Here is a 27362-nt window from a genome sequence, read left to right as displayed (position 1 = left end):
AACAGGGGAGAGCAAGGCTTTCAGCTGATAACAGGAAGTTTGACTGCATTCCCAATCCTTCACTCGTTCAGTCGTATTCCTTTCAGCTTTCAATCTTTTTTTGTTATGGGTCTTGTTGGATTTGGACATGTTGGCAGACTTCGGGAAATCTCAGAGTAGAGGTTTGGCTCCACAACAAGGAAACAGATGCAACAAAATGGAAAAAGCTTTAAAAAAACTCTAAAAATAAAAAATGAGAAAGGCATCGATTTTTGTGGCTGCTATCTGTTTCCACCTATTGAACTACAGCACTAACTTGTAAAACCATAACAAGAATTTTTTTTGTTGCAGCTGACTCCAAAGAAAAGTCTAAATAAAAGAGCTTTCATGTTGGCAGCAGATCTTTATGGCTTTGCACAGCCAGAAAATGAAATCCACATTGAAGCCTTTAGTCTGAAAAATTGTCTACAAAGACACAAAACTGCAGGTTTTTGAGCATAAAATAAAACTCACCATCTGAACCTGATATGGCCTCTTCTAGTGTCTTCTTACTCAAACTGAATAATTTAAAAGAAAAAAGGGTTTTTTCTTGTTCAAACAAGTCTGGCTGGAGACATTCAGCCTGAATAACAAAGACCTAGTGACTCACCAATTATTCAAAATATTAAAATTCTCCAAGTTTACCTTGACCTTAGTTCCTCAGATCAAACATAAAATAATCTGATTTTCCAGATTTATTAATTGTGTCACAACTACAAGCTGCTTTATTTTCTTTCAATCTAGAAACATCAAAATACTATTTCAAAATAGTACACTCAAAGAACACTCAAACTCACAATCAAGTAGCAAATTAAATTTAGATAATCTGTTAAAATTCCTAAATGTAGAGAATAACTTCTTTTCCACAAAAAAACTGTTAATAGTCCCTCAGAGCCCAAGAGACCGTTTCCAAATACCAACTCCCACATCAAAACTCCCACAGCAGACTCCAAAACTGCATCTTTACTGGGCACAAACACACAGCTATAAACACCAACTAAAATAGAATCTGTAAAAACTAAGCGATAACACTTCACATGTCAGATGTAAAATCTCTGATGCACCAGTAAACTTAATATGCTCCACTAAAAGACGACCAAAGCTGTTGTTGAGGTCTGCTAGGCAGCAGAGTGTCTGATGTGTGGGCCATAATAAAACTCCACTAAAACAACTTTTTAATCATCTGTGTGTCTCAACAGCAAAGGGCAAATAAACTGACAGGCGATTGAGTTGTAATTACAGAAGAATAAAAGAATACAGATAAAACAAGAGCAGAATATGCGAGAAAACAAAACCTGAAAAGGTGATTACATTAATGCAAATTGTTTGATCCTTCTTTTCCCCACAACAGCTTGTTAAATAGAGCCCTTTTGCTCCAGCAAAGGAAGATAAAACAAAGCATTTATCATGATTTCATATTCACAGGAGAAACAAGCAAGTTTTTTTTTGTTTGTTTTTTACAGAAAGCTGGAGATCCTCGTGCAATATTAAGGCAGAAAAATTAAAAACAAATCTAAATAAGTGTCTTGCTGGTGCAATTATCTTTTGGCAGTCACTCGCATATGTTGTCTCAAATGGTGACAACCAATTAGAAGACTGCGAACCAGAACGAACAACAAAGATGACTTCAATTTAACATTCGTTTTCAGTCTTGACACAGGAACAGCTCATCAAGGCTATCTGGGAACTGACAAAAACACTGCAGACACAGCGAGGGGCGACCAGCAACATCTTGCAGTGTTAATTTTTTAATGAACTGTTGAGTCAGGCAAAACGAAGTCGCACAGCAGGATTAGGAGAAAGTCAGAATTTCGAAATTTGTTTTGAACATCACGCCAAAACAGTCTGAGCAGCTCCCAAATACTGCTCTTAATAGATGACCAATAAGTGAGAGCAGTGCTTTCAAGCAAGGCAGAGAAAATGCAAAGCTGTAGAAAGAAAAGGTGGAAAATTTACCCTTGAAGTTCAATTAATTCAGAGAAGTTTCTAATCCTAAAGTAAATCTGATGGAGAAGGAGGAAGTTCAAACAATCTCTTCCATCGATCATAATGGGAAAGGATCATATTCCCGACTCCAATGTCTCTTCGCCCGGCTTTCTAATCCTACGGCCAGACAGAGATTTAAAGAGGTGCGGCAAACGCAAACGAGGTGGATTAGCAGTGCTGGCCAACAACTGTGGAATATCATCTCTACTTCCCTGATACAGAGCTGTTAGCATTTCATCACAGCCATTAGACTGTTATAGAGCGAGTCTTCAGTCAGATATCTCTTCCAAGACTGACTGCTTCCTATTGGGTCTTTGAAGATACCAATTACATCGCTTAATTGGCCCTTGATATAATTTTTTTTTTTTAATTAAATTGAACAAATCTGTTTAAGTAGCCTGCTGTGAGTTCTAGTGCAATGCAGAAGTATTTGTTCACTTGCAAATTTCTGCTAGTTTTGTTTTTATTGAAACATTTAGAATCTAACTTATCAAAGGTTATACAAATAAACATAAAATGCAGTTTTCAAATTATTTAAAAGAAAGGATATCCACACCGCCCTCCCCTTGTTAAATTATCTGGAATTTAACATTTTCAGAACAGCTGAGTCCAGACTTGGAGAAAAATCCTCAACAGTGATGCAAAAGTCTTATTGCCAGTTATTAAAAACAACTCAGTTATTAAGTTTGGTTATTATCTGCCATTACTATTTCAAATAAGGCAAAATTACAATCAGTGGGGTTGCTGAAGACTAAACTAGTTTGGTTTTAGCACCAATTAAGGTTAGCGTTAGCAGTAGCCCCAATTTACATTTTATGTTATGTAGAAAATGCAATCATGTTAATTTCAAGCCATTTGCTATTTTGTTACAGATATTGAATTAATTTATTTAACTTTAAATAGTTCAAAGGATAAAAATTGTTAATCTGCAGGGGTGGTCATCCAGATGTTATTTGAGATTTGATGGTCTTGGTCACAAATCATATGAAATGGTACAGGTCCTTTTTCTGCAGATGAACTGCTTTTCCAAGTATTTTTAGAAGCTGGTGTCGAAAAATTAGCTAAAAATTAGAGGCTGATGAGAATCTCATTAGATCTGCATGTATCTGGCTGTGAACTACAGCACAAAAAATACTTTGACCTGATAATGGCTGTCGATAAATAATGTATGAAGGAAGTTGTGCAAACACTAATGTGATTACAAGCCCAGGCAACAAATGTGCATCATTATCTTTCATGAGAATCTGTTTAGTAGCTTCAGGAACATTTTGCCTTAGATGAAAGTGTGCATATAAAAACAGAAAGGCTCTTAAGATATTCACTTTTTGACAAAATTCATGAAAATGTTTATCTTGTACATTTATCATCAATTCTTGAGCAGATAGATATTTCCACATTGGGGTAACATTCGCGTTAAAATGCTTCGAGTGTCTGCTCCATTAAACCAAAGAATGCAATTTGAGCCTAAATGAACAGCATGGCATATTCCACATTACAGGACCATGGGAAGTCAAGGGACGCCGCCTGTCCTTGTCTCGCTGTGGGTCACACTGACAAATTATGATTCAACCAACCGTTTTCCACTGCAACAGCAGAGGGCAGGAATCTTAAAATGCTTAGAACAGTCTTACAGCCGTTATCGCTCTCTGCACTTCAAGCTGGGCTTATCTGATGACCACAGAGGTGCTTTGAAGAAGATTTAAAGAGCGCACCATGCAACAGGCCGAGGGTTTCCTTTCTGAGGTTGCAGATGCATTTATGTGTATGAAGCTTCACACACAAACTATTCTTGTTATTTTCATAAAACATGTTTTTTTCAGTTTGCCTTGCAAAAGTATTTGCAGCTTATAAACCTGTTTCACAATTTGTCATATGATAATCACAAACTAGTGAACACATGTGAGGTGGAAGGGGTATGATGTATTGTTTTTCAATTTATTTTCCAATAGAAATCTATGAAGATGCACATTTGTAATCGGCCCACTGAGTCTATCTTTGTAACTGTGGTTCTTTTGCATTATGTTTCAACCAGCTTCCAACAAATTGTGTTCAGGTCTGGACCTTGACTAGGCTGATCTAGAAAATTAATATGTAATATATTGCGCCTCTGGCTGTATGTTTAGGCTCATTGTCCTAATGGGAGCTAATGTGTGTTTAGCTCAATTAATCTTCCCACTGAGTAACTACTTTACTAGTCCATGAGGAAGAAAAGAAAAAATCCCACTGCATGGTGCTGCCACTACCATGTTTTATAGTGCAGGTGTTCAGGGTTAAATCCAGTTTAAAGTTTATGTACTACAGAATTAAACAGACAAAGAAGACAAACTTTCAGTTCCTCTGAGCTACTCCTTATGTTTGCTGCATTCCCTACATTCCTTGAGACAAGCAGACCAAGCCTCAGTTTTCCTTCAACCGTGGATTTCATGTTGACATTCTTCGATAAAATGTCACTTTTGTTAAGTATTATGTAGGAAATTAGTTGTAAAGATTTGTTTTTGGGGATATTGGTATAAAAAAGGCCAAATACAAATCCAGCCCTCACTTTTCAAGTTAATTATTCAGGTTGTGTATGCTCTGTTATCTCAGATCCTCAGTCAGTAGTGGCAGGCCTCCTCCTCTCCACTGTTTCCTCAGATAGAAGACGTTTTAAACAAGTGGGACAATAAACTTGACCGCATTCTTTCATAATGATTGAATTGGAATAAAATTGAGTATGAATCTACATATAAATGTGCGCAAATTGTATTATTTTTCCTTGAGATGTTTGTTGAAATTTTTTATATAAATTTACTAAATTCACTTATTTGTAAAAATATTTGAATACTTATCATTTTTCTGCCATGTTACAATTATCTGGCCACTGTTTTCCATATTCAGCAGATATGAGTACTGCACAGACCAGTGGAGGGCAGTATGTAATGTAAGTATGTAAGTAGTAGTGTGGGAGTTAAAACACTATGTTCATGATTGACTTTGAGTTCCTTCATCCACCAGATTGGTCAGAACCAGACGGATATCTCCATCTCTAAAGTCTTGCTGTCAGTTTAATGTTTGAGTCCAGGTAAGTTGCTTCCCCTAAAGCAGGCACTGTGAGAGCCCAGTCGTCAGAGCATTTAATCAGCATTTGATTGAGCTAAAGAGCTTTTGACAGGCACTGACATTACAGGTTAGTCTATTAGAAGATGCTGAAGGGTTTAGGGAATTGAAATTATCTAATCAGCTTTGCCCTTTGGTTCCAACCTCAGAAGATGATCTGCAGCCTCCAGCGACGGTCTGAACTTTCCTGGCCATCAGTCCATCAAATCGCTCAGATCTGTGTCTTAATCCCAACCACCACCGCAATTTCTCCTTCAAATAATCCAAAGTCAGAGCAATAAAAGATCTCTCCCGGTTCGTTTTGGTATCTCCTTATCAAGTGTCATGTTCAGTTAAGCCACACTTGGAAATAAAACCTTGGCTTTCTCCTGATTAAGTACCATACTAAAAGAATATCTACGGTGTTTCCAGCACTTTGTCTAGAAGGCCAGACAGTCGGTGGTTGCATAGCAAACGATGTTATTGATAGAGACATTCAAGCCAGGTCTATTATTCTTTGAGGTGGACTCGTCTAGAGAGGAACATCTGATCGCTTTGGACAAGGAGGAAGGTGTGGGCTTACAAAGAAGATCATAGTAAGAAGACAGACTAAATGTTTTCACTGCTACTGACGAGGACAATAAAGTCAGCTCTTATCTTTTTGTATTCTTTCTATCTTTGTCCTCTTGTTTGATCTCTTTGCACCTCTCTGTACACCATTCTGTTCCCTCTGCATTTTGTCTGCCATTCTATTCATCTCTTCACCAATCCCCCCTCCGTAATCTCTCGGCTCTTGAGTCCCCCGCTGCAGTGTGATCGATGATGCTGGATTTTGGTAATCTGCTGGATTTGACATCTGTCTCGCTGCTGGCCAAATAGCTTTAGTTTTGAATGAAGAAGACGCTGGAGATTTTCATAGGCGCCCATGCAAACAATCTGTCGCCGAGGCACAGTGCCTGAACTGTCTTTTTTATCTCATCTCTCATCAACCCCCTGATGGGATTCTGTCTGAATTGATAAATAATGCAGGGAAGCAGTGGCTAAACCTACTAACAATTGTTGCAGATTTCCATGAAGTTGCAGAAGAGAAGGAAAATACGTCCTCTGTGTTTAGTCAGGGTGAGAAGGAGGTTGTTAGGAGATAGCAGAGAATAGCGGCTCTGAAAGTAATCCTCTCTCACACAAACATAACATTCCAGTATTTGGGCTTTGCTTGGTCCCTTAAAATAAGATTGTCCAAAGACCGTTGATTGACCGCCCCAAAGCAGCCCTTGGGAAAATTGTGTACTCCCCAATCGTAGTTTAAAAATGGTACAAAATTGGCCCTCCAACAAATGGAGCTGATGCAGGTGGAACTTTTTTCAGTTTTTTTGGGGGGGTGGGGCAGGGGTTTGGAAGAAATTTTAATATATCCCTCTTCAATGGGAAGTGTTCGGTACAGCACAGTATGCTTCCTGTAAAATTGCCTTTTATTTCAATTTTACAGCAAGAAGGGCATCAAATAGCCAGTAACTATTCTCATAAAACAGACTTTGTTTGGAATAGTCTAAAAATAGTAATAATAATAAGATAACATTTGAGATCTTTTTTTTTTGGCTCTATTGGACCCCCGTTATTGATTGAGGTTGAAGAACACAATCTCCCACAAATAGCTGAGATCTAAAAATTCTTACAACTGCCTAATTTCACAGTTCAAACAAATATAGTTAATATACATTTACACACACAATGGAAATTGTTTTGGCACTTGCACAGAAGCTAACATCGCTCTTAGTGATTCAGCCAATCGACACCAAGGAACATGAATGCCACTGCTATATTGGCTGCTTGCAAACAAAGTGTCAAGTTGCATTTTTCTTGAATATTATAGAACACTCTACCAAAAGATAAAAGAATAAAAAACCTGAATACACACAAGTTTGTGAATAATCTGGAGATATGTTCCAGAGAAAAATCCACAAAACTGAGCTGCAAATTGATGGGAGTCTACTGTACAATGAATTTTTTCCTATCTACAAAAATAGAACTACTTTGTTCCATTGAAATATTGCATATTTAGTTTATTGTTGAGTATGTATAAAGAATCATAAACCAACTGCGTTGCAGTGATTGCACCGATTAAATTTAGTGGTATTTTTTTGTATTACTTTTTTAAGGCTGCATGCCAATCATTTTCTGGGTACTGAATTTCTGCATTAGTTTCTTACAAAACCAAAATGCAGTAGTTTTTGCACTTGCAAAAATATCATACAGCCTTCAGTGATCTGATGACACCATAGAATAACAAGAAGCACTCAGCTCCAGCTTTACATCAAAAACCACTTCCTTGCTGGTACAGCCATATATAATAATTAATGAGGGAAATGTGTCACAAAACAGACACTGCAAAGATTAAACTCAACAGCTAAAAGCCACAACCTGACAAAGGTTTCAAACAGAAAGCTTAAGTGACATTAGATGGCAGCTGACTTATTGATTTTTTAAATGTATTATAATCTGATGTTTATATCAACGTATTAATGTCAGACAGGCCAAATTCAATACTGAGAGCATCTAGCCTGACTCTTCTGTCTGTGATATAATCAATAGAAGAATCAGAGGTACTTTAGCCCCACTGGTATAAAAAGTCAAACACGAACAGCTCAGCTGTAAATGCACAAAAAGGTCTGCTAAAGAGATCACTGACGGAGCCGACTGGACTGATTCAGAATGTCTGAGGTGCTGCTGCTGCTGCAGAAGATAGCATAAAAGAGGAAGTTTCTGTAAATGACATGCTGAAATTGGATTCTGCCTTTTAGACAAGAATCTTTTTGCTGCAAAATGGATGACAGTAAAAATCATCTGAATAAAAACGCTCCTGGTTGCATTATGCAAAGTGGAGCTGGATGACGACCCGAGTTTGCATCAAGAATTATGTTGAGGGAGGCAAACATCTGGATCGAAGGGTTCCTCTGAACGGGTGATTAGATCTAAACACTTCCTCAAGCAAATCCTGAGAGCATGAAAACTTGAAGCTTCAGATCAGATAAGCACAACATAAACGTCCATTTATGGAAATCTTGACCCACAAATACTGAAATGAAGAGAAATAAGAACTTTAGTTTTTCAGCCCCCAAATGACTTGTCTTAATATTTTTTTCCCAAACTCTATTTGGACAGAACGAGGTATTTTAAAACATTTAGTTTATAACAGACTTATCAGTAAAATACCTACTTTTACTAACAAATTATAAATTACAAAATCGAAAGTTTTTTTTTTCCTCAAAGGACCTCAAGGACGCGAGTGTGTATTCAGCATGAACTTTATAGTGGGGTTGACAGGAATTTTGATTTATCAATAGGCCCGTCACAATAACAAATTTTGCTGAACGATTAATTGTCTCAAAAATTATTGCGATAAACGATAATATTGTTTGAAGACCTTTTTACACTGATTTAATGGAAATTACGTAATAATGCATGTGATTTCTTGCCAAAGACAGATACACTTTATTTTCAAAAGAACACTTAACACTGGAACTGATGAACAAAATAAACAAATCAACCAAAAACAAAAATAAAATGGATTCTCGGTCTCCATTAACAAAAAGCGCACTTGAAAAAAAACTAAACAACATAAAGCCAAAGTGGAAATAAATACTGCATTCAACCAAAAGAGTGCAGATTATGAAGTCTGTATACTATGTTGCCCTTCAGTAATAATTAGATTTAAATAGAGAAGACGGGCACATCCGACTACATGATGCAATAATTCACACTACACGATTTTTTGCTCCTATTTTTCCCCTTCTGACAATCTTAAAACGTTGGTCTTTCTAAGATTGTGTGGTGTGTTATGATAGATTGCTGTTGCTACTCTGATGCAAATCAGGGGTTTTTCCCCCGGAAGTTAATGCAGCCTGTTGAATGTGACAGGTAGCCAATCAGAAAGCGGGGATTCTCCTGTGCTTTCTGAGGGGAAATTACAGAGGGGAATCCCAAACAGCTGACACAGATGATATGTGGAAACAACATTAATGTTTATTCAACATGCAAAGAATATAGAAATGACAAGAGGAGGAGTTGGAGCGAAATTGCTACCGCAGTTGATAAACCCGGTAACTTTTCAGCTGTTCTTCGTTAACGTGACGTAAATCGGTTATAATGATTTTCATTCGCTCAGGACTTTACGCTGACACTAGCAACATGCATTGCAGGTAGATTGTAGTAATGCATTGATTAATATCTGGTTTTAAAATTAGTTAACTGAACTTGTAGCCATTATTTTGTGCCCATTGTTGGACACCACACGGCAGGAACGGAACCGATCTAACAGTTATACCTAGGATTTCTGTCGGCTAATGTGTGGTCTGTCAGGTTTTGAAAATGGGCAGACAGTTCTAAGATGGTATCATGTCCGCTGGGCTTTACACTAAGGAAATGGGGGGAGGGGATGTCAGTGGAGAGCACTGGAGTTGAGCCGTTTTTTTATTCAGTGTCATTAACAGAAAGAGAAAAAAGCCGGAAGAGATGATAATGCCGATAATTAAAATGACATTGATAGTTTTAATTTATCGTATGATTAATTGATTTATCGTTTATCGCGACAGGCCTACTTATCAAGATAAAGAAACTAGTCGATGATGAATGCAAATTACAAAAACTGAGTGGTTTTTGTAATTTGAACCATCTGTGGTTTCTTTGCTGGTTTCAAAAGTTTTTAATAAAGCTGTAATTGTGAAAATATTTTTTACAGTTTGGTGGTATAATTGCAACATTTTGTGTGACAATGAGCAAGTTTTAATTTTACATCAGTAATTGTCCAGATGTCCAGCCAGAAGTACGATGGCAATGATAGTGACTTTAAATACTTTTTAATCATTACTTTTATCCATATTACAACTAAGGCAACACAATGCAAATGCATTAACTAACTCTTACCATGTAGAAGTAGGAAAGACAACAGCCAATGGTCCAGAACACTGAGCCCGTCTTCACAGATTTCACCTGAAAAGAGGAACAGAAAGACAATTTAGTGTTCTCCAATGAAAGGGTTCCTACACGTTTAAGTTTTAAACCAGCTCACAGACTACAAACAGTAAGAGTAAAAGACAAATATAACCTTATGAATGGGCAATGAACAAATGAATGACAAGGCAGACAGACGAATGGACACACAGGTAAATAAATAGTTCACTGGATTGAAAGCAACCTGTCTAGCAATCCAGCTGATGAACAGACCAAAAGACGGATGAATTGATAGACCGAATATACAGTCTGATAGCTGGATGGAATGATGGATGATTGACAAATAAATGGACAAATAGATGTGGTAAAAACTGTTGGACAAACAGGTGTTTAACTAATGGGTGGATGGTAAATGGACTAGTGTTTTATCAAGTCCAGAGGACCCAACAACGCTTCACACTGCAGTCATTCTTTCACCCATTCGCACACACATTCACACACTGATGGCGGTGAGCTACTGGATAGTAGCCACACCTGTACTAGGCTGCCATGCACCGGCACCAACAGGCCAACCGACCAACACCAGAAGGCATGTGAAGTGTCTTGCCCATAGAGGATTGAACCGGCAACCCACTGATTGCGGGACAAGCTCCTACCACTATGTATGCTATATTTACAGTAGAAATCCTGAGACTACTAGCAGATCAGACTTATTCTGCTTACTTAATTTCTCCTATTAGATGACATTTTCAAGCCATAAACCTATTCACATCTAATATAGTAGAGCATGTCAACTTAAACCCTTCATTCATCTCTGTTGATCATGAACATAAACATCAGAGTTTTCTGTTGCAGAACATTATGTTAAACATAGCCTGAAACAAGGTCCGCACACCGACATGGAAGCCGATATGAAACACAGACATGGCTAATAATTAAAAACACTGTTAAAGGTTCATCCATACAGTCAGACAATAGAAGTCATATTTCAGAGTGACTGGTTAAATGGGTGACATGTGTTGTCAAGAAGCTTGATTGCAGTCAGCAAGGTTAATTTATTTAAAGGGGAAAAAAAGGAATCAATGTTTCCTGGACAAAGGTAGTTTCAGTCCACAAATACCACGACACACACCTCTGGATCAATAAGCTACAAACGGCAGCGATGCTTTATATAGCTGGAGCAGGTCAGAATATCCCGACACTGAAAGGAACAGGGCAGAAGACAGTAGTCTGATTTCTTGCCAACAAGGAAGTTGTTTGTAGGAGGAAATCAGAAGATTTCAGAGCTACGTAGCTTTATGTGGGTTGACATGACGACACAGTTAAAGCCCCGGTTAGGTGAAAGGTTTGTTCTCTCCTTGGAAGATTGACATAAATGGTGGGAAAAAATTCACTGAACAATTTCAATCCAGTCAGGATTCTTTTTTTGTTCTTCCATTTAACTTCTACATTCCCCATAATTTGATGAATTTGACAGTTCTAGTAAAACATTTTTTCATCTATGTTGTAATTTGGCAATTATTAATTGGTAATTAATTCACAGACACAATCTATTGTGTCTGTGAATTAATCAGGGTATGTATCCATTTATCTTTTTATCAATGCATCTTTAATGATATATTTAATATCATCCATTGATTCCAGATTTTAGTAGTAATTTATTATAGAATATATTCTCTTTCCTCCTGGTAAAAACCAAATGTGTGTGTGAATAAAACACTGAACGGGTCTCTGTGCCACGGTGTAGGAAGAACTGTATTTAGGTCACTTCAGAACCGCGACCATGAGTGATGTGTGTTTTCAGAACTGACTGATAACCAATTCAGGCTGTTTAAAATCTGTCCCACCACCCCCTGTTTACCTTTGGGCATATTCTGCTGTCAGACTGTGACTGTTAAATCCCCTGCCCTACTTCATGTTCAAGCTTTCCGTTTTCACACTAACACACACAAAATAAATTCAGTCAAGCCTGTTTTTTCCTGTCTCACAGTAACTCCCATCAATCTAATTTGGTCCCATTGTGGAGGGAACGCTTTACTAGGGAACACTGCCCATTACAAAGAATGCAGGTCTGATTTGAACAATAAATTAGCAGCTTCTTGCACAAAATCTAGAGTGAGATCCTGATATCTTCACCCACACAAACAAAACAATCAGGTTTTAAAGGTAAAACATAAACAACATCTAACATAAATGACTGATATGTTGTGATCAAGTAACATCTTAATCTCCACTTTGAAGAACAAAGTTCAATGTAATTCAGAATAATTAGTAGGTTTTTTGTAGAACTTATCTAATGTATGTAAAACAAAATGCAGCTTAGGAAACTGAACCTCCAAGGCACAATGAAACTGGCCAAAACTTGCAGTTTATTTTCCTTTATGTTGATTGACTGGAGATTGGAATACCATGGATGTTACCCTCTGCTGTAGGGCCAAGTTGGTTTCCACTGTTGGTTTCCACATATTAATGCATGTTAAGGTATATTACGTGATTAAAATAAGCAGTTAAAAGAGTTTCTTGGTAAATTTATTCACCCCCTGACCTATCCTATAAAATTTCATAACAGCTGGTCTTTAAATCAGGGTGATACTTCAAATTATCAGTAGGGGCCAGAATATTTCGCCAGTAGTCAGTGGAGAAGGGCAAAATAGTGGCTGGCTGAAGGGACTCAGTGAAGAATAGATAGGAGATATACATTTTGAAAACCATGGAAGGAAGAAAATAAAAACAGAAGCTAAGGTGTAACCAAAACTAGTGCTAATCAGTTTAGCAGACAAAACTGCTGAAGACAGCTAAACTTTCCCTATAAATATTTCTATTTGAAGTACTCACTGCTTTTAAAAGCAGAGATGCTACACATTTTTCATGTGAAAACTATTTTCCTGGACCTAAAAATCAGATGTTCTCATTATTTTTCAGTCTTTTTTAAAGACATTTCTAATAATATACATACAATTGTAATTTTAAAAGATTTTTAATATAGAACCAAAAAGAAGGAGTTAGAGTTGAGTAGCTTTTAAATAGGCTTTATCCAGATCTGTAAAGATTATCCAGACGTCTCCAGATTTCACAGGAACACTTCAAGAGTGACATCAATAACCACAGAGGACAACAAGAGCCACTGAACAATCTGCAGCTTTTCTTTGACATCATCCAAACTAGTGAAGCTGAGCCGCATCCAGCCTGGTGTTCAACTTGTGGCCAACCCCCCCAAACCCCTTAGGGCTGCTGCCTTTGTTTTGCCACACAAGTCTCTCAGTGTGGTACCAGACCAGCTAATTAAATATGAACCAAGAGAAAGAACGGAATTACTGGTCCAACAATACAGTCATGGTGTGCAGGGTTAAAGAAACGGAGGGACACTGTGCAACTGTGTGCTGGGCGACTGTTGTTCTTATGCAGACAAATGGAGCAACTCTCCTCTGTGTGAGTGGATTCAATTATAGATTATGGGAGAATGTGTGTGTGTGTTTGGGGGGGTAAACACAGAGATCAAGAGAAAAGAGTTGAATGGGATTTTTAGTGGTTAAAATGAAAGAGTTGGATAATGAAGATTGGGTTGAGACCAGAGAGAACAACACTGTTCATGAAATGCTAAGAGGATAAAGTGGAACAAATTAACAAGCAATAGGATGATACAGGAAAAGAAGGTAAGCAAGGAATAACCAGGAAGAGGAGAAGGAGACGCCGCTCGATAAAGACAGAGACAAAGGACGACAAAGGCAATTAACGCAAGACAATCTTGGAGAAGGATGAGAGAAGGACAAGAAAACCACAAAACAAATGTGGGTAAATGAGACTGATAATGGGAAGCAGTGGGGCATGGCCAGGATGATTGTTTTTCAGGGCCCTCGCTAAATTGAAGGGAAGATGTGAATGGGCGTATGATGAGTGCAGCGAGATTCTTCTCGATGGTGCTGCCCTGCTCATGACATGCCGCCTTAAGAGGCGGCAATGGCTGCCGTGTGGAACACCTGCCTCGCTTCGAGATATATTGTCCCACCACGCCAGACGACAAGAGGCCATTATGATGAAGCCAAACGAACACGTGTCCTTTACAACCTCATAGACACACGTGATGAGGGGAGAAATGGCAGATGTTTTATAGGCGCCGCTGAAGGTTAGTGAAGGCAGAACAGTACCATAACTTCCTGACACTTTCTATTATTTGAAAGAGTTTCCAGCGATTTTGAGAAAATTCTAAAAGCACAACTCCACTTTATAAGACAATAGATGGATTCTGTCGCAAAGCAGTTTAAAGAGTCGGAACAAAGCTGCAGCTAACCTCTTCCAAAATTCAATCAACTGCAGCCCTCTGCTGAGTTTTCTGCCGGCTCTGCAGTCTGCGCGGCTCCATTCATCTCAACTAAACTCTGTTCTGTTTTCTCCATTTCCTTACCTTTCCTTTTCAATCTCAGTTTTCAAGACAAATAGCTCGTATATATACAGAGCCATGCAAAATTGTTTAAACCTCTTGAATTTCTTCTACCTAATTATGCGCTACCAACACAAAGTAGTTCATACTAGAGAAGTGGCTGGAAAAAAAACATGGTTTTCAAAATATTTTAATTAAAATCTGAGCATTTCTTTGAATTTTTATTTGATCCCTTATAAAAAGCAGTACAACAAGTTGACTTCAGATGTCACCCAATTAATAAACATTGCATTTTTCTAGTAGCACTGACCACTCAAGGCACTTTAGTTAAAATCACCCAATAGCACACTCATTCATACGCTGATATAATACACATGGCAAAATGTGAACAAGTTCAAGGGCTATGACTGCTTTTGCATAGCTGTGTATTTTTTCCATTTTATCGTTGCAAGTAAGCTGCCAGTTTTCTGTCAACCATTTGATGCATTGCTTTCCTTTCCTTTGTTTTTAAATGCATGCTCCTTTCCATTTTAACACTCGTGTCAGTAACATTTTGTGTCTCTGAAAGCTTTTTAAATTCAGAATAGGCCGTCTGTGTCAGTTTAAGTAGGACAACAGCGGAACAATAAAGTCCTTTGTATGGAAGCACGCAGCATTTATATCCCTTGTCCTTCAACCTGGAATGATTTCCCAAATGTTAACGTCTTTTTGTTTTGTTTTTTTTAAGTCACCACTGCAGCGAAGACGCTTTTCAAAGGTTTGGCTCCCTTCCAGCAGCTGTAGAGAAAGATGGTGAGTTTCTCATTAAGGACACTGTGCTTAATGTCAATCAGACTGGGCCAACATGGGCCAAGCTTCACCCAACCAGGTGTTTGTTGAATAAACTCGGCACACCATGGAGAAATAAATACTAGAACTAAGACGAGACTGTCTATTAACTGTTTGTTCAGCTGGAAGAATCAATGTTTACACTGCGGTTCTTACTCTGCACAAGTTTTTCTTCCCAATAATTTAAAACCACTTAGCATTTTCTTTAAAAAAAAACCCATCTATCAGGCTCTTTATAGAAGTTTGATTTGAATAAAATGCATCATCTTCTAAGGCGAATGCGAAAGCTGCATAGTCTTATTGTAATTTATAGATTTTTAGATTAGACATATCCAACGTTTACCCTAATGAAAAAATAAATACAGACGGCCAGCTCTTCTTGGCCATCTGTAAGAAGACAGACGGCCAAGATAATTTATAGAATTTATAATTTGTTAATATAAATTAGATATATATTTGTTAATATATTTATCAAATATGTAACTGCTTTTTATAAGAGATCATAGAGAAATTCAAAGAAATGCTCAGATTTTAATTAATATTTAACAAAAGCAGTGGTCTTTTTAGCTTCTATTGATTTCTTAAAGTCAACAAAAGGTTGTTCAATGTTGCTGCTTTTGAGCAAATAAACCACAAAATACATTTATCAAGGTGCTGTTTGCTTTCACAGCATGCAGATGGGATTGCAGAACCAAAGAGCTGTGGCTTAACACCAGTGACACCAGCACATTCACACATCTCTGGCATTTCAGCTTTAGTTGCTAACTGACTGATCTCTGTAAAACCATCCTCAAACAGCCACACTTCTTACTTTTAAATACAAAAAATGTTGGATGTCCTCTTATCCTACTGAACATTTCCCACCTCAATGAGGCCCGGCTCGCTTTGCACCTGTAGGCTGTGCTACTTCTGCATTTGCTTTCTCACACTTCTGCAATCCTGTTTTACCCCATTACAGCTCGGTGATATTGTGTTATGTACAATCTGTAAACTGTAAGTCAATATTACCTGTAAATTAATATTCTCACGACAGAGGTGCAATACTAGTAAAGAGAAAACTTTCAGCAGATAATACAACAGAGTTGATTTGATTCATATTTTTGAGCTTTTAACCTGCAAAAGTTGAATTTGAAAACGTTACTAGGATGGAGGACAAGATCCACCTGCACCGATTGTCTGACCAACTTCCTGTTTCCCATCCACGTATAAGAGCTAACAGAGAACATTATATACTTTATAATCGTATTTGACAAAACATGTGCAGAGTAGACTGCAAGAGGATCTGGGTTTAAAAGAGCGTAACTATCGATGTGGTTACACTGCTGAGTCAGAGCCCAAACACAGTGGCTTTTATTAGGGGGATGGAAACTTAGAAACAAGAGCTGGATGACAAACTGTAGCTCAGCATCAGAAATGACACAAAGTAAAAAAAAAAAACAAGCCACAAAGTTGTTTCAAAAAGTAACGAGGCACAACCTTGAAAGCACATGCAGTTGTGTACTTAAAGGGACAAGACCAGTTTCTACACATCTTATGGAAGCCTTCCGGACTTTTCCAAATTCTCGGTTCTTTAGGTTTATTTTAAAATATTAATACAAAAGTTCACTTTCGATTTTTGCCAACTATTACTTTAGTGGGAAGGCATTTAATATGTAACAGGAGGAAACTGAAACTGGACACAAAGGAGAAAGGAATGGAGGACAAAAACAAAAATATGGAATGACAAAGGAAAGAAGCAAATACATAAGGAAGAGAAAAAAAAGAAAGTACACACAAAGGGAAGGAAGTAAGGCCCCGAGAACAAGAGGAAAGAAAGAAGAATGGACATGAAGGAGTTAGAAAGAAAGAAGAAAGGAAAGAATACAGAAAATCGAGGAGTAGAATTACAGACTTCCAGATTGCATTGGAACCATGAATACAGCTTCTGTCTGACCTGATTGGTGTTCATACTGCAATAGGAGTGAATAAGACCCTCCACCTGGATGAAAGCCTCCACTGTTCCGCGTGTTTTCACACTAACACAGATTAATATTGACGCTTAAAAGGTAAAATAAAATTGGACAAATAGCCTCTGATCTTCTATTAAAAATTGAAACTCGCCTCTGGCATATTTAACAAAAGCTCTTTTTCATTTTGTTAACTCAACTCAGCTTGAATGGGAATAATCAGGACTGCAGCTACTAATCAGGCTTTTCCAACGCTGGAGGCCAAAGCAATTCAGTTTAAGAGATGCATAAAGAAAATTAGCATCTGGATACATTTAGATATCTAAACGACAAATATGGGATTTATATAAAACATTTCATCACATGAAAACAAAATCTGACTTGATTACTTACAGACTTAAACCCAATACAAAGAACAGTCTGAAAAGATTCTCACATACTCGTAGTTCTTGTTGCTGCATCAAGCCAAGATCTCATTTTAGGCCATGCATGTTTTCAACTTAGTTCAGATTTTAAATATCTCCACTATTTCCCCTGCTCGACAAGATGCATTGGCCTTTGTAGAGAACTTTCCTTGTAAAGGAAGTGGTTGAGGATTGACGTTTAAAGAAAACATCAGCCATGATTAGGTTTACAGTCACACGGTGTAAATGTCAAAAGAATATATTCAGGTTTTCTGAATATGGTATACTCCATTTCATGTTTCAGTACTTTCTCAGATTCAAATTTTGGGATTTTTCTGACCCTGTTTTACAACATTGGAGACATTTAAGTTGAAAACATTTACAATTAGAGTTTAATTTCATAGACACCCAAACTTTTAAAATAATACTGTACAAGTACTTTTAACTTTCTGAATTTTTAGTGGCACAGAGCTGGCTTATTATGAATAAATCTACAAAAATAAATTGGTATTTGGCTAAAATGTCTTGATTTTCCTTTGGTCTCACACAGCAACAGTGTGTAGGGCTGGTAATTGGATAACAGTATTTTGACACGTCCATATTATAACACTGTCGGCATGTGAGAGATTTGTTAACGGAATAATTTTCAGAGACTGAATGGGGAAAAAGAATATTATTTCATAAATATGTTCAACATGATTTTAGGATAAGACATAGAAAACTTTAATTCTCCAGCGGTCATCTCGGGTTCAACAGCAGCAGGATCGACTATAAGCTTTTAGAACTGGACTAAAAGTACAAACACTAGAAGGTTTTAGTCAAATCTGTACTTAGGCCTGTCACGATAGCAAATTTTGCTGAGCGATTAATTGTCTCAAAAAATTATTGCGATAAACGATAATATTGTCTGAAGACCTTTTTACACTGATTTAATAGAAATGACGTAATAATGCATGCGATTTCCTGCCAAAGATAGATACACTTTATTTTCAAAAGAAACTAAATAAACAAAACAACCAAAAACAAAATGGATTCTCAGTCTCCATTAACAAAAAATGTACTTGATAAAAACTAAACAACATAAAGCCAAAGTGGAAATAAATACTGCATTCAACCAAAAGAGTGCAGATTATGAAGTCTGTATACTATGTTGCCCTTCAGTAATAATTAGATGTAAATAGAGAAGATGGGCAAATCAACTACCTGATGCAATAGTTCACACTACACGATTTTTTGCTCCTATTTTTCCCCATACAACAATCTTAGACCTTTGGTCTTCCTAAGGTTGTGTGGTGTGTTACGGTAGATCCTCGTTGCCGCTCCGATCTAAATCAGGGTTTTTCCAGACTGGGAGCTTTAACTCCACCTGTTGAATGTGACAGGTAGCCAATCAGAAAGCACGGATTCTCCTCCGTGTTTTCTGAGGGGAAATTACAAGGGGAATCCCAAACAGCTGACACAGCGCAACCCGAAGTCCAGTGACGTGGAAACAACATTAATGTTTATTCAACATGCAAAGAATATAGAAATGACAAGAGGAGGAGTTGGAGTGAAATTGCTACAACAGTTGATAAACCCGGTAACTTTTCAGCTGTTCTTCGTTAATGTGACGTAAATAGGTTATAATGATTTTCATTCAGTCAGGACTTTACGCTGACACTAGCAACATGCATTGCAGGTAGATTGTAGTAATGCATTGATTAATATCTGGTTTTAAAATTAGTTCACTGAACTTGTAGCCATTATTTTGTACCCATTGTTGGACACCACACGGCAGGAACGAACCCGATCAAACCGTTATACCTAGGATTTCTGTCGACTAATGTGTGATCTGTCAGGTTTTGAAAATGGGCCGACAATTGGCTGACAGCTCTAAGATCGTGTGTGCTGGGCTTTACACTAAGGAAATGAGGAAGGGAGGGTCAGTGGAGAGCACCGGAGTTGAGCCTTTTTTCATTCGGTGTCATTCGGTGAAAGAGAAAAAGGTCGGAAGAGACGATAATGCCGATAATTGAAATGACGTCGATAGTTTTAATTTATCGTATGATTAATCGATTTATCGTTTATCGCGACAGGCCTATCTGTACTAGTTACAAGTTTAAAAGCCTAGTTTATATGGCAACATTAAAGCATTATTTTATCTTATATACAGCTCTTTTATCCTTTTAATATTGCAAATAAGTCACATTTTTCATATTAAGAGCAGAATGTTTTTTATAGATGGAGCAGATTAGAGTTTGTTCAGCAGAATTCAAAATTGATGAATAAAAAACATTAGAAAACTGAAGTGATGCAGAATGAATAAAAACATCCATTAACAGTTGACAAGGTCAAGTTCAATATCAAGGAAGAGAGGCCTCCTGATCAAGCTGTTTGCATAGCAATTTCACGCATGCATGTATGATGTTTTCATATGAAGATATCTGCAGGGCTTTGAGGCAGCTGCTGATGCAACTGAATGAGCGAACAAACTCTTTGAAAACTGTTTTTTAAGCATCTTTCATCTTGAAAAGCTGCAGTGTGGTGTTTTGGTGCGGCTTTTGTAAACAACCGAGTTATATTTTAGCTGGAGGACAAAAAATAAAAATCTTGTCTGTGGAAATACTTTTTTCATAAAACAATGAGTAATATTTTAATAACCAAGGATTTAAAAAATTACAAGGAAGAAACAGGTGAGCGAGATATCATGTTTTGTTGGTGTCGGTGAACCTTGTGGATTAAAGAGAAAAAAAAAAAGGAAATTAATTGGAAACAGCGGCCTAATTCCACCATAACCAGGCTTGATTGTACTCCAAAAGGTCATCGCATTGTGAAGGTTTTTCTTGTACAGTTTGGATTCTGTGAACCACATGGCCTGCAAAGATCGCTAGCTTTCTTTTCAAGGCTACGGATAAATAATTCAAGATGTGAGGCAAGCAAGATTTGAAAGTAGGGCCCTACTTTCCTGGCTAGATGAACCTCGTCTCTTAGAAAAAAGGAGACTACGACTTCAGACAGATGAGCAACGGCAGAAAACATGACAAAACTATCACATAAACATGTATAGAAAAATGTCACTTTTTCTCTATTTAGATTGAGCTTTCAGTCTACATACCCAAAGGTAGTAGGTGAACTGCAGTGCAAAGATGGCGATGCCTTCGTTGTCGAAGGAGCCCGCCACAGAGCGGGAGATGTAGCCCGGGACGATGGCGATGAAGCAGGCTGCCAGCAGCCCTGCGCCCTGGTTCCACAGCTCTCGAGTCAGCAGGAAGGTGGAGATGGCCGTCAGGCCGCTGAACACCGGCGCCAGGAACACACACACATCCCGGATGTGCACCGTGAGGTGAAGTAGGTTGAGGATGTAGTGGATAAGGCCGGCGGTCACCATGAGCCCTGGGTAGACCTGATGGCAGACACACACACAGAGATTAGAGCGACAAAAAACATGGAGGTTGAGTTCAAGAGGCGGTGAGAGGATTCACAAGACAAGGTCTCACAACATGACTAAGAGCACTGTATTATGTTTCACAGTTCACCATAGAAATTACAAAGCAACTGTCAAACCCATGCATAGTTTTTCGACTTTCCTATCTTACAAAGTTGTAACACATCAACATATCACAGCTTGTTAGAGGCAGTGGTCGCTGATGTGTAGTGCAGGGAATAAAACCAGGTGCAACAATCAGGCTCTTTGCATATGGCATTCAATTTGGGTTTCCAGTTGAAGAGAAGTGCACGCGCCTCCATATCGCACATATGGACTGGATGTGGTAAGACAAGTAGAATCAATTTTGTTCTCAGGTTGAAGTTCAAATTCAAAATGTAAGTGGCACATTTAGAAATAGGCATCCAGTTTAGTTATAATGGGAAAGACGTCAACTTTATGACACAATTTTATAATAGTTGCGGCAGAACGCATGACAATTTTAAAGTGCTTATCGGTTTCACTGTGATGCACTCAAAGTGATCAGTAGAAACACAGATTGTGTTTCCGCTCTACACTATGGCTAAACTGATTGTACGGAGATGCAGGTAAAAGGAATCTGAAGATTTGGCAACCTTACTGATTAATTTACTGTATATACATGATATATTATGATATGCTCTACACTTTATTCCTAAACAAATAAATCAAAATGTAAAAATTATTTAATGAGAGGGGAAGATAGATAAAATCTATTCTAGGATAATTAATTATTTTTGCTTATCGGTTTTAAAGCAATATGGATTATATAGTAGGTTTCACATTTTTATGTAAATTCTGTGCTGAAGTGAAATTGTGGCATTTTTAATTGAGGTTGCTGAAGCAGTCGATAACTATACTGCTTTTACGAGGAGGAGGAAGGAAAAAAAACAGCAAACGAGCAGTTTGGTAGCCTTTTGCAAGTTCTGCAATTTTGTTTCTTCCAAAGGCAGCAGCTCTGGTCTTAAAACTCAAGCTCTCAGTTGAACATAACAAGTTCACACCAGCAGATTGTTTTTATAATGACTTATAAAATGCAAAAAACCCCCCAGTTTGTTTACAACTGTTAGGAGGTTCCGATGTGTTGAAAAAAGGCCATTGTTTCTAATAATCTTAATGCACTTACAATATGTCTGTAGTGCGCAACAATTTATTTTAGCAATGAGTCCTTTTAAAAGGCTCAAATGCACAGTACTACGTCCCTTCTTCACAAATTCAGTGTTGTGGAAAATCTTCTGTTAGTTTCTAATTCTCTTAAGACTCAGTGTAGCAAAACAGCAGCTCTAAAGTGTTAATTTCCCACAGAGTCTCACTGATTCAGACAGGAAAAAAAATACTTCTGCTCTGTATTTGTTCAAAAACAGTAACTAATTAAACATAACATTTAAGATTAACTTTTAGTCACTGGTAAATTGGAAGCTTGGTGGGTGACCTTAGAACACTGTGGGGGCACAGCTGGGTGTTACAGTCTTAAATCCTCCACTTTCCCTGTAGGGCCATTAGCTCAGCTGATTTTAAAAAACCAAGTTGACAGCTGCAAACAGGCTTTGTATTAACTTTCTTCATTAATGCATGATTTGTGTATAACAGCTCTTTTGAAAAGCTGCAGTTCATAAATGCAAATAAAATTCAGTTTAAACCAAACTGTCTAGGGCATTTTTAGAGGTGAAGGGAACAATTACAGTGAATATTTCAGCTTAAAATTAATCTTTCATCATCTTTATGGATTCCCTTTAGTCCAGATCAACCTTGCAGCAGAAGGATAATCTTGACAAACTAGTTTAAAAAGCGCTGAATGAAAAAAAGGCAGCATTTCTTCAGCAGAATGTATGATTATTAGCTCCTCGTGCTGAAATCGAACCGTGGCCCATGTAGGTGAAGCCTCGTGCCCCATCTCCTCTAACCATGAGAGACGATCCAATTAGAGCCTGTTGTAGTGTACTAGAGATGTCAGATGCAAAAAAGGTTATGCATAAAAGTAAGTGATCTCTAATGTGTATTCAGTGTAGCCTCAGTCTATTCTCTACTTCTCCTAATAAACTCGTGTCTCTATGTTTCTAATTAGCCTACAAGATCCAAGCTTCACCAGCCAATCTATTTCAATGAGAGTCGACTCTCTTTCTCTCTCGACTCAGAGGATTTGATTCTGTCTATTGGAACAAATTCCCATCATTCCCTGCATTAATCTTATAATTATTTGCTAGTTTGTACTCTGTATTGTGACCTAGATTAGGAAAACTGCTACTGTTTAAAATAGGGCTGTTTTTAAAAGATCTAGTTTGGCTTAAATGTTTTGGTTTTCAAAATGAATAAATGCTAAAAGGACAGAGTTCTCATTATGAAATGTTGAAAACCTGACAAAAGCCCTTACAAAATATGTATTCCAATTGTCCTCGTGGAGACAAAGAGTGGGTTATCGGCTTGACAGCTCGCTGTTGTTACAGGCTGGCACATTAAAGAGGCTTTCCTTTCTTATTTGCAGCTCAGAAAGAAAGAGCAACTGACAGCCGTCCTCTGGGGAGAAGAGGGCGGGCCGGGGAGAAAAGGGAATAAAAAGACAAGGCCAACTGGACTGGTCTTAGCAGAGACGCACTTCACTGTCACGTTAACTGGTATCAAGTCATCTGTCCTCCAACTGGTGCGAGCCATCCGAGTGCTTGGAGGATTCATGTTTTCATACAGGATTAATGAGGGTTGTCGAGATCTACTATCTAACTTTGAATTGAAACCCGGGGCAAGGTAAAGGATAAGGGATGGAGAAAAGGACATTTTTGAGGATGTATGAAAAGCTACAAAATAATAAGGAAGACATGGATACTAAAGATGTACAGATCAGAAATCTGTGGCTCATTTCTGATTTAAAGTTTTAACCTAATGATAAGAACAGCTAATTCATTATTTTCTTAAATAGATTCAAAATGGGTTTTTTTTTTCTAGATCTTCCCGGTAGTAGTCATTAAGTATTTATGTAGTGAACAGAGGCAACCTCACACTCTGTCTGTGTACTTGCTTAGCTTTTATATTTGGGACCTTCTCTGGCATATCTACTAACCTTCTGAAGACCGATGGGTCTTATGGGGACCAAAGCTCAGTCCTAATGCGATGAACGCCGCTTGTTTAAGGGTTAGCATTACTAAAACTCTAGTCTCTGTTTTAATTCTCTTAGAAATTAAGATTATTGACCTCAACATTCTGAAAACCTTTCTGATATAAGCAATTGGAAACTAAAACTGTAGGAGAAAAACATCATTTGGAAAAAACTTTTTAACTGACGTTTTCAAGGCAAATGCTCTTAACTACATTATGGTTAAAACTGAGGAAAAACCCAACTCTCATCTGCTCTCCTCCATGTTTTAAAAGCACAGGCTTAATGCAAATGAGAGCTCTCACACAATCATTTTATAACTTTGAAAGCAGTGTGGGAGGTGAGGTAAATACCATGTCTCTGAAGCATGCTTATGTTCAAAAAATGATTTGGCTCAGTCATGCAAACAGAGCTGCATTTTCTCAATTAACCTACACACTAAATAAGTGAGCTGCCATAAGAGTGCTCCAATGTAAAGTCGCTGTTAGTGGTCTGAGCCATTTTTAGGCCAAACATCATCTGTCTTTTGCTTCTCATTTCACTGGACTACAAAAGTCAACCTTCATAACTGAGAAATTAAATGACCATTTGTTTTGAGCTTATTTGGTTTATATGTAGAATATTTCAGGTTACATATAACTTGAACTCAGTCTAACTTTTGGTAAACTGTAGACTTAATGATTCTTCAGTTCCACCTTTATTATGGTTTTGCTACATCTTTATGCACCATCTCCTGGAAGCTGTACATCTTTGCATAGATTAGCATGTTACAGGGAGATATTTGCATTTAGCATGACCATAAGAATGACCCTCCTGCCTGGCATCAAATGTCTGTACTCTCTATATGGCAAAACGCCATTCGCCATCTGGCACTGCATTCCTGCCAAGTCAACTGGGAGTTCTCGAAGACCTTTTTATATTCACATGCTTTTAGACTTTGCTTTCAAGGCAAGTACGAAAACACAAAATCACAGATTTTTTAATTGTACGCATAAATAAATACACAAGCATTAGCTTGTTAATGGCTATAGAAAAGCAGCTCAATAGAGATTAAATGAAAAATGCTCATTTTCACAGTGAGTGACACTGAAAGGCCCTGATTCACATTAATCCCTTTTCAAAGAAACTACATAAAGCCGAGCCTCAATGCATCACACATTCTCAAAGATAAAACTTACTTTTACAAATCAGTTAAGGTACGTTTGATAGGTTTGTAAAACAACACTTCTTGTATGTAAACTGATGAGTAGCAGAGTACATACGTCTTTTCTAGCTATGTACTGGCCATTGTTTTAAGGGTCAAGAAACATTTGGAGACCAAGTAGAAATTGCGTTGAAACAATCATATTTTATCAATACAAAAAAAGCCATGAATAATATGATGTCTAAAGTTGCTCTCCAACAAAAGTCAGATCCAGAGCACAGTCCAGAGGTCTAAAAATCAGTACAGCCCATCAAAGTAAAAAAAATAATAATAATCCACCTAAAAAATGTCCTTTGTGATGTGAATATACCTTTGAAAGTATGCAGTTGCAATCCAAAACCTTTAGCCAACTGAAGTACAGGATCTGACATTTGCTGACATGCCAAGAAAAAAAAAAAAGGAAAAAGTGAAGCACAGAAGTTTTTAGTTGATAACAGTTCAGGTAAACCTTCCAAATGAGTCATTTGACAGTCATTTGAAATTTCAAAGAATTTCTTTCTTGGCTTCTTCTTTCCCCCTTTATATCTTATCACAAATACTCATTCCATCATATAATTGTTTTTGCACCAAAATCAAAGTAAAGGAAGCATGGAAAAAAAAAATACTCAGACTGCAAAACTGAATGCTTCGATCCACAGAGCCCAGACATTGTGAACAACACAACGCAGTTTCTCAGGAGACCGTTGGAAAATTAAGATGATTGAAACGTCCATCAAACCATCAGAGCCAATAGAATACATTGGTGTTTACAAAAATTACAAAACCATGACCATTCACCAAACACAGCAAGGTAAATTAATTTGCTGTAAAGCGATGAAATGTAAAATTGCAGAGTTACACACTGTTAGGAAGACAGAAAAGGCTGAAAACCATCAGGTATCACTTCATTTTGCTTCTTAGTGTGAAAATGGCATTTTGTTGTGGTAGAAAATGTTTGTCATTTAGACAAGGCTTACCCCATTACGTAAATATGCAATATGTTTATCGGCTGACGCATAGCCTTTGTTTGAACTTACTTTGTTGCTTGAGTTATATACCTGATACCTCTCAGCACTGCCAATGTGAGTTTTCTTTTAATTTTGTACAAGAAAACATACATCCATGATGTCTAATTTATAACATCTTGCATGAATACAAAAAATAAATTTTAGCTCATTTTAAAAGATTGTTTTTAGTTGCTTTTGTTTTTTTCTTAGATAAAGTTAGGCTTGGTTTATTTACTAAAATGCTAATGCTTAAGCTCCCATGACAGCACACTGATTAAATTTTATTTTACTAGATTATAAAGTTAAATTGTTTTTGGATTAAATTTAACATTGATTGACTTCATTAACTGTAATGCAATATCAAGTCAGAGTATCGTTACAGAGCAGTATCGGGACATTACAAATACAAAAACACGTCCTTGTTTAAACTAATAGTACATTTTTATGCTCAGACAAAATGTCAGTTTAACTGCTGAAGGTCATTTTCCAAAGCAAGAACATCCCTAAAATTAATGAATGATAAACGGATAAGAACAAGAGTTCTCTTTTACATTCTAAACCTCACGTCTGAATGTCCTCTACTTGCATGCTAATTTTAAATGTCCAAGAGAAAAAGGAAAATACTTTTAATGCTTAACTAAATTTGTGCAGAGATCAGTTCAGCACAAACTAATCTGCTCCACATGATTAATGCATAAATTATTCAGCAATTCTTTATAAGAAGAAATTAGACATGTGAATAAAACTGTGCAGCATGGAAACAGGCACTAGTTGTTTAATTTCCGCAAAAAGAAAATAACTCACTGTGCGACAAAGATGGTCTGCAAATACCATGAAAATTAAGTTGGGACTAAACATGTTCTAATTCTAATTACCTGTCTAATCACGAATTTCAGCTTGAGCCCTGTGGGAACAGAGACCTAAACCAAGTAGCCATGAACTGTAACAGAACCAATAAATCCATTATTAGATAGCTTTGCAAATGCAATTACCAGTAGCTGATTATAACCGCTCACAACAAATGAGGACCTTTGGATTCCAGCTCTTTGAGAGTTTCTCACAC

General features: G+C 37.4%; 1 protein-coding gene across 1 annotated transcript in view; it reads right to left on the bottom strand.

The window, feature by feature from the left end:
- Nucleotides 1-27362, bottom strand: part of LOC114155443 (dolichyl-diphosphooligosaccharide--protein glycosyltransferase subunit STT3B) — a 102114-nt gene that overhangs the window by 29739 nt on the left and 45013 nt on the right. Inside the window, exons 3-4 of the mRNA XM_028035313.1 lie at nt 20677-20964; nt 10000-10065 (exon numbers count right to left, since the gene is read on the bottom strand). Of these exons, the coding sequence (XP_027891114.1) occupies nt 10000-10065; nt 20677-20964 (354 nt within the window). The remainder of the gene's footprint in view (nt 1-9999; nt 10066-20676; nt 20965-27362) is intronic.

Source organism: Xiphophorus couchianus, chromosome 13 (assembly GCF_001444195.1).
Source record: "Xiphophorus couchianus chromosome 13, X_couchianus-1.0, whole genome shotgun sequence".
In the NCBI taxonomy this organism is placed as follows: domain Eukaryota; kingdom Metazoa; phylum Chordata; class Actinopteri; order Cyprinodontiformes; family Poeciliidae; genus Xiphophorus; species Xiphophorus couchianus.
The sequence above is the reverse complement of the archived record's forward strand: the minus strand, read 5'-3'. Positions and strand labels throughout refer to the sequence as shown.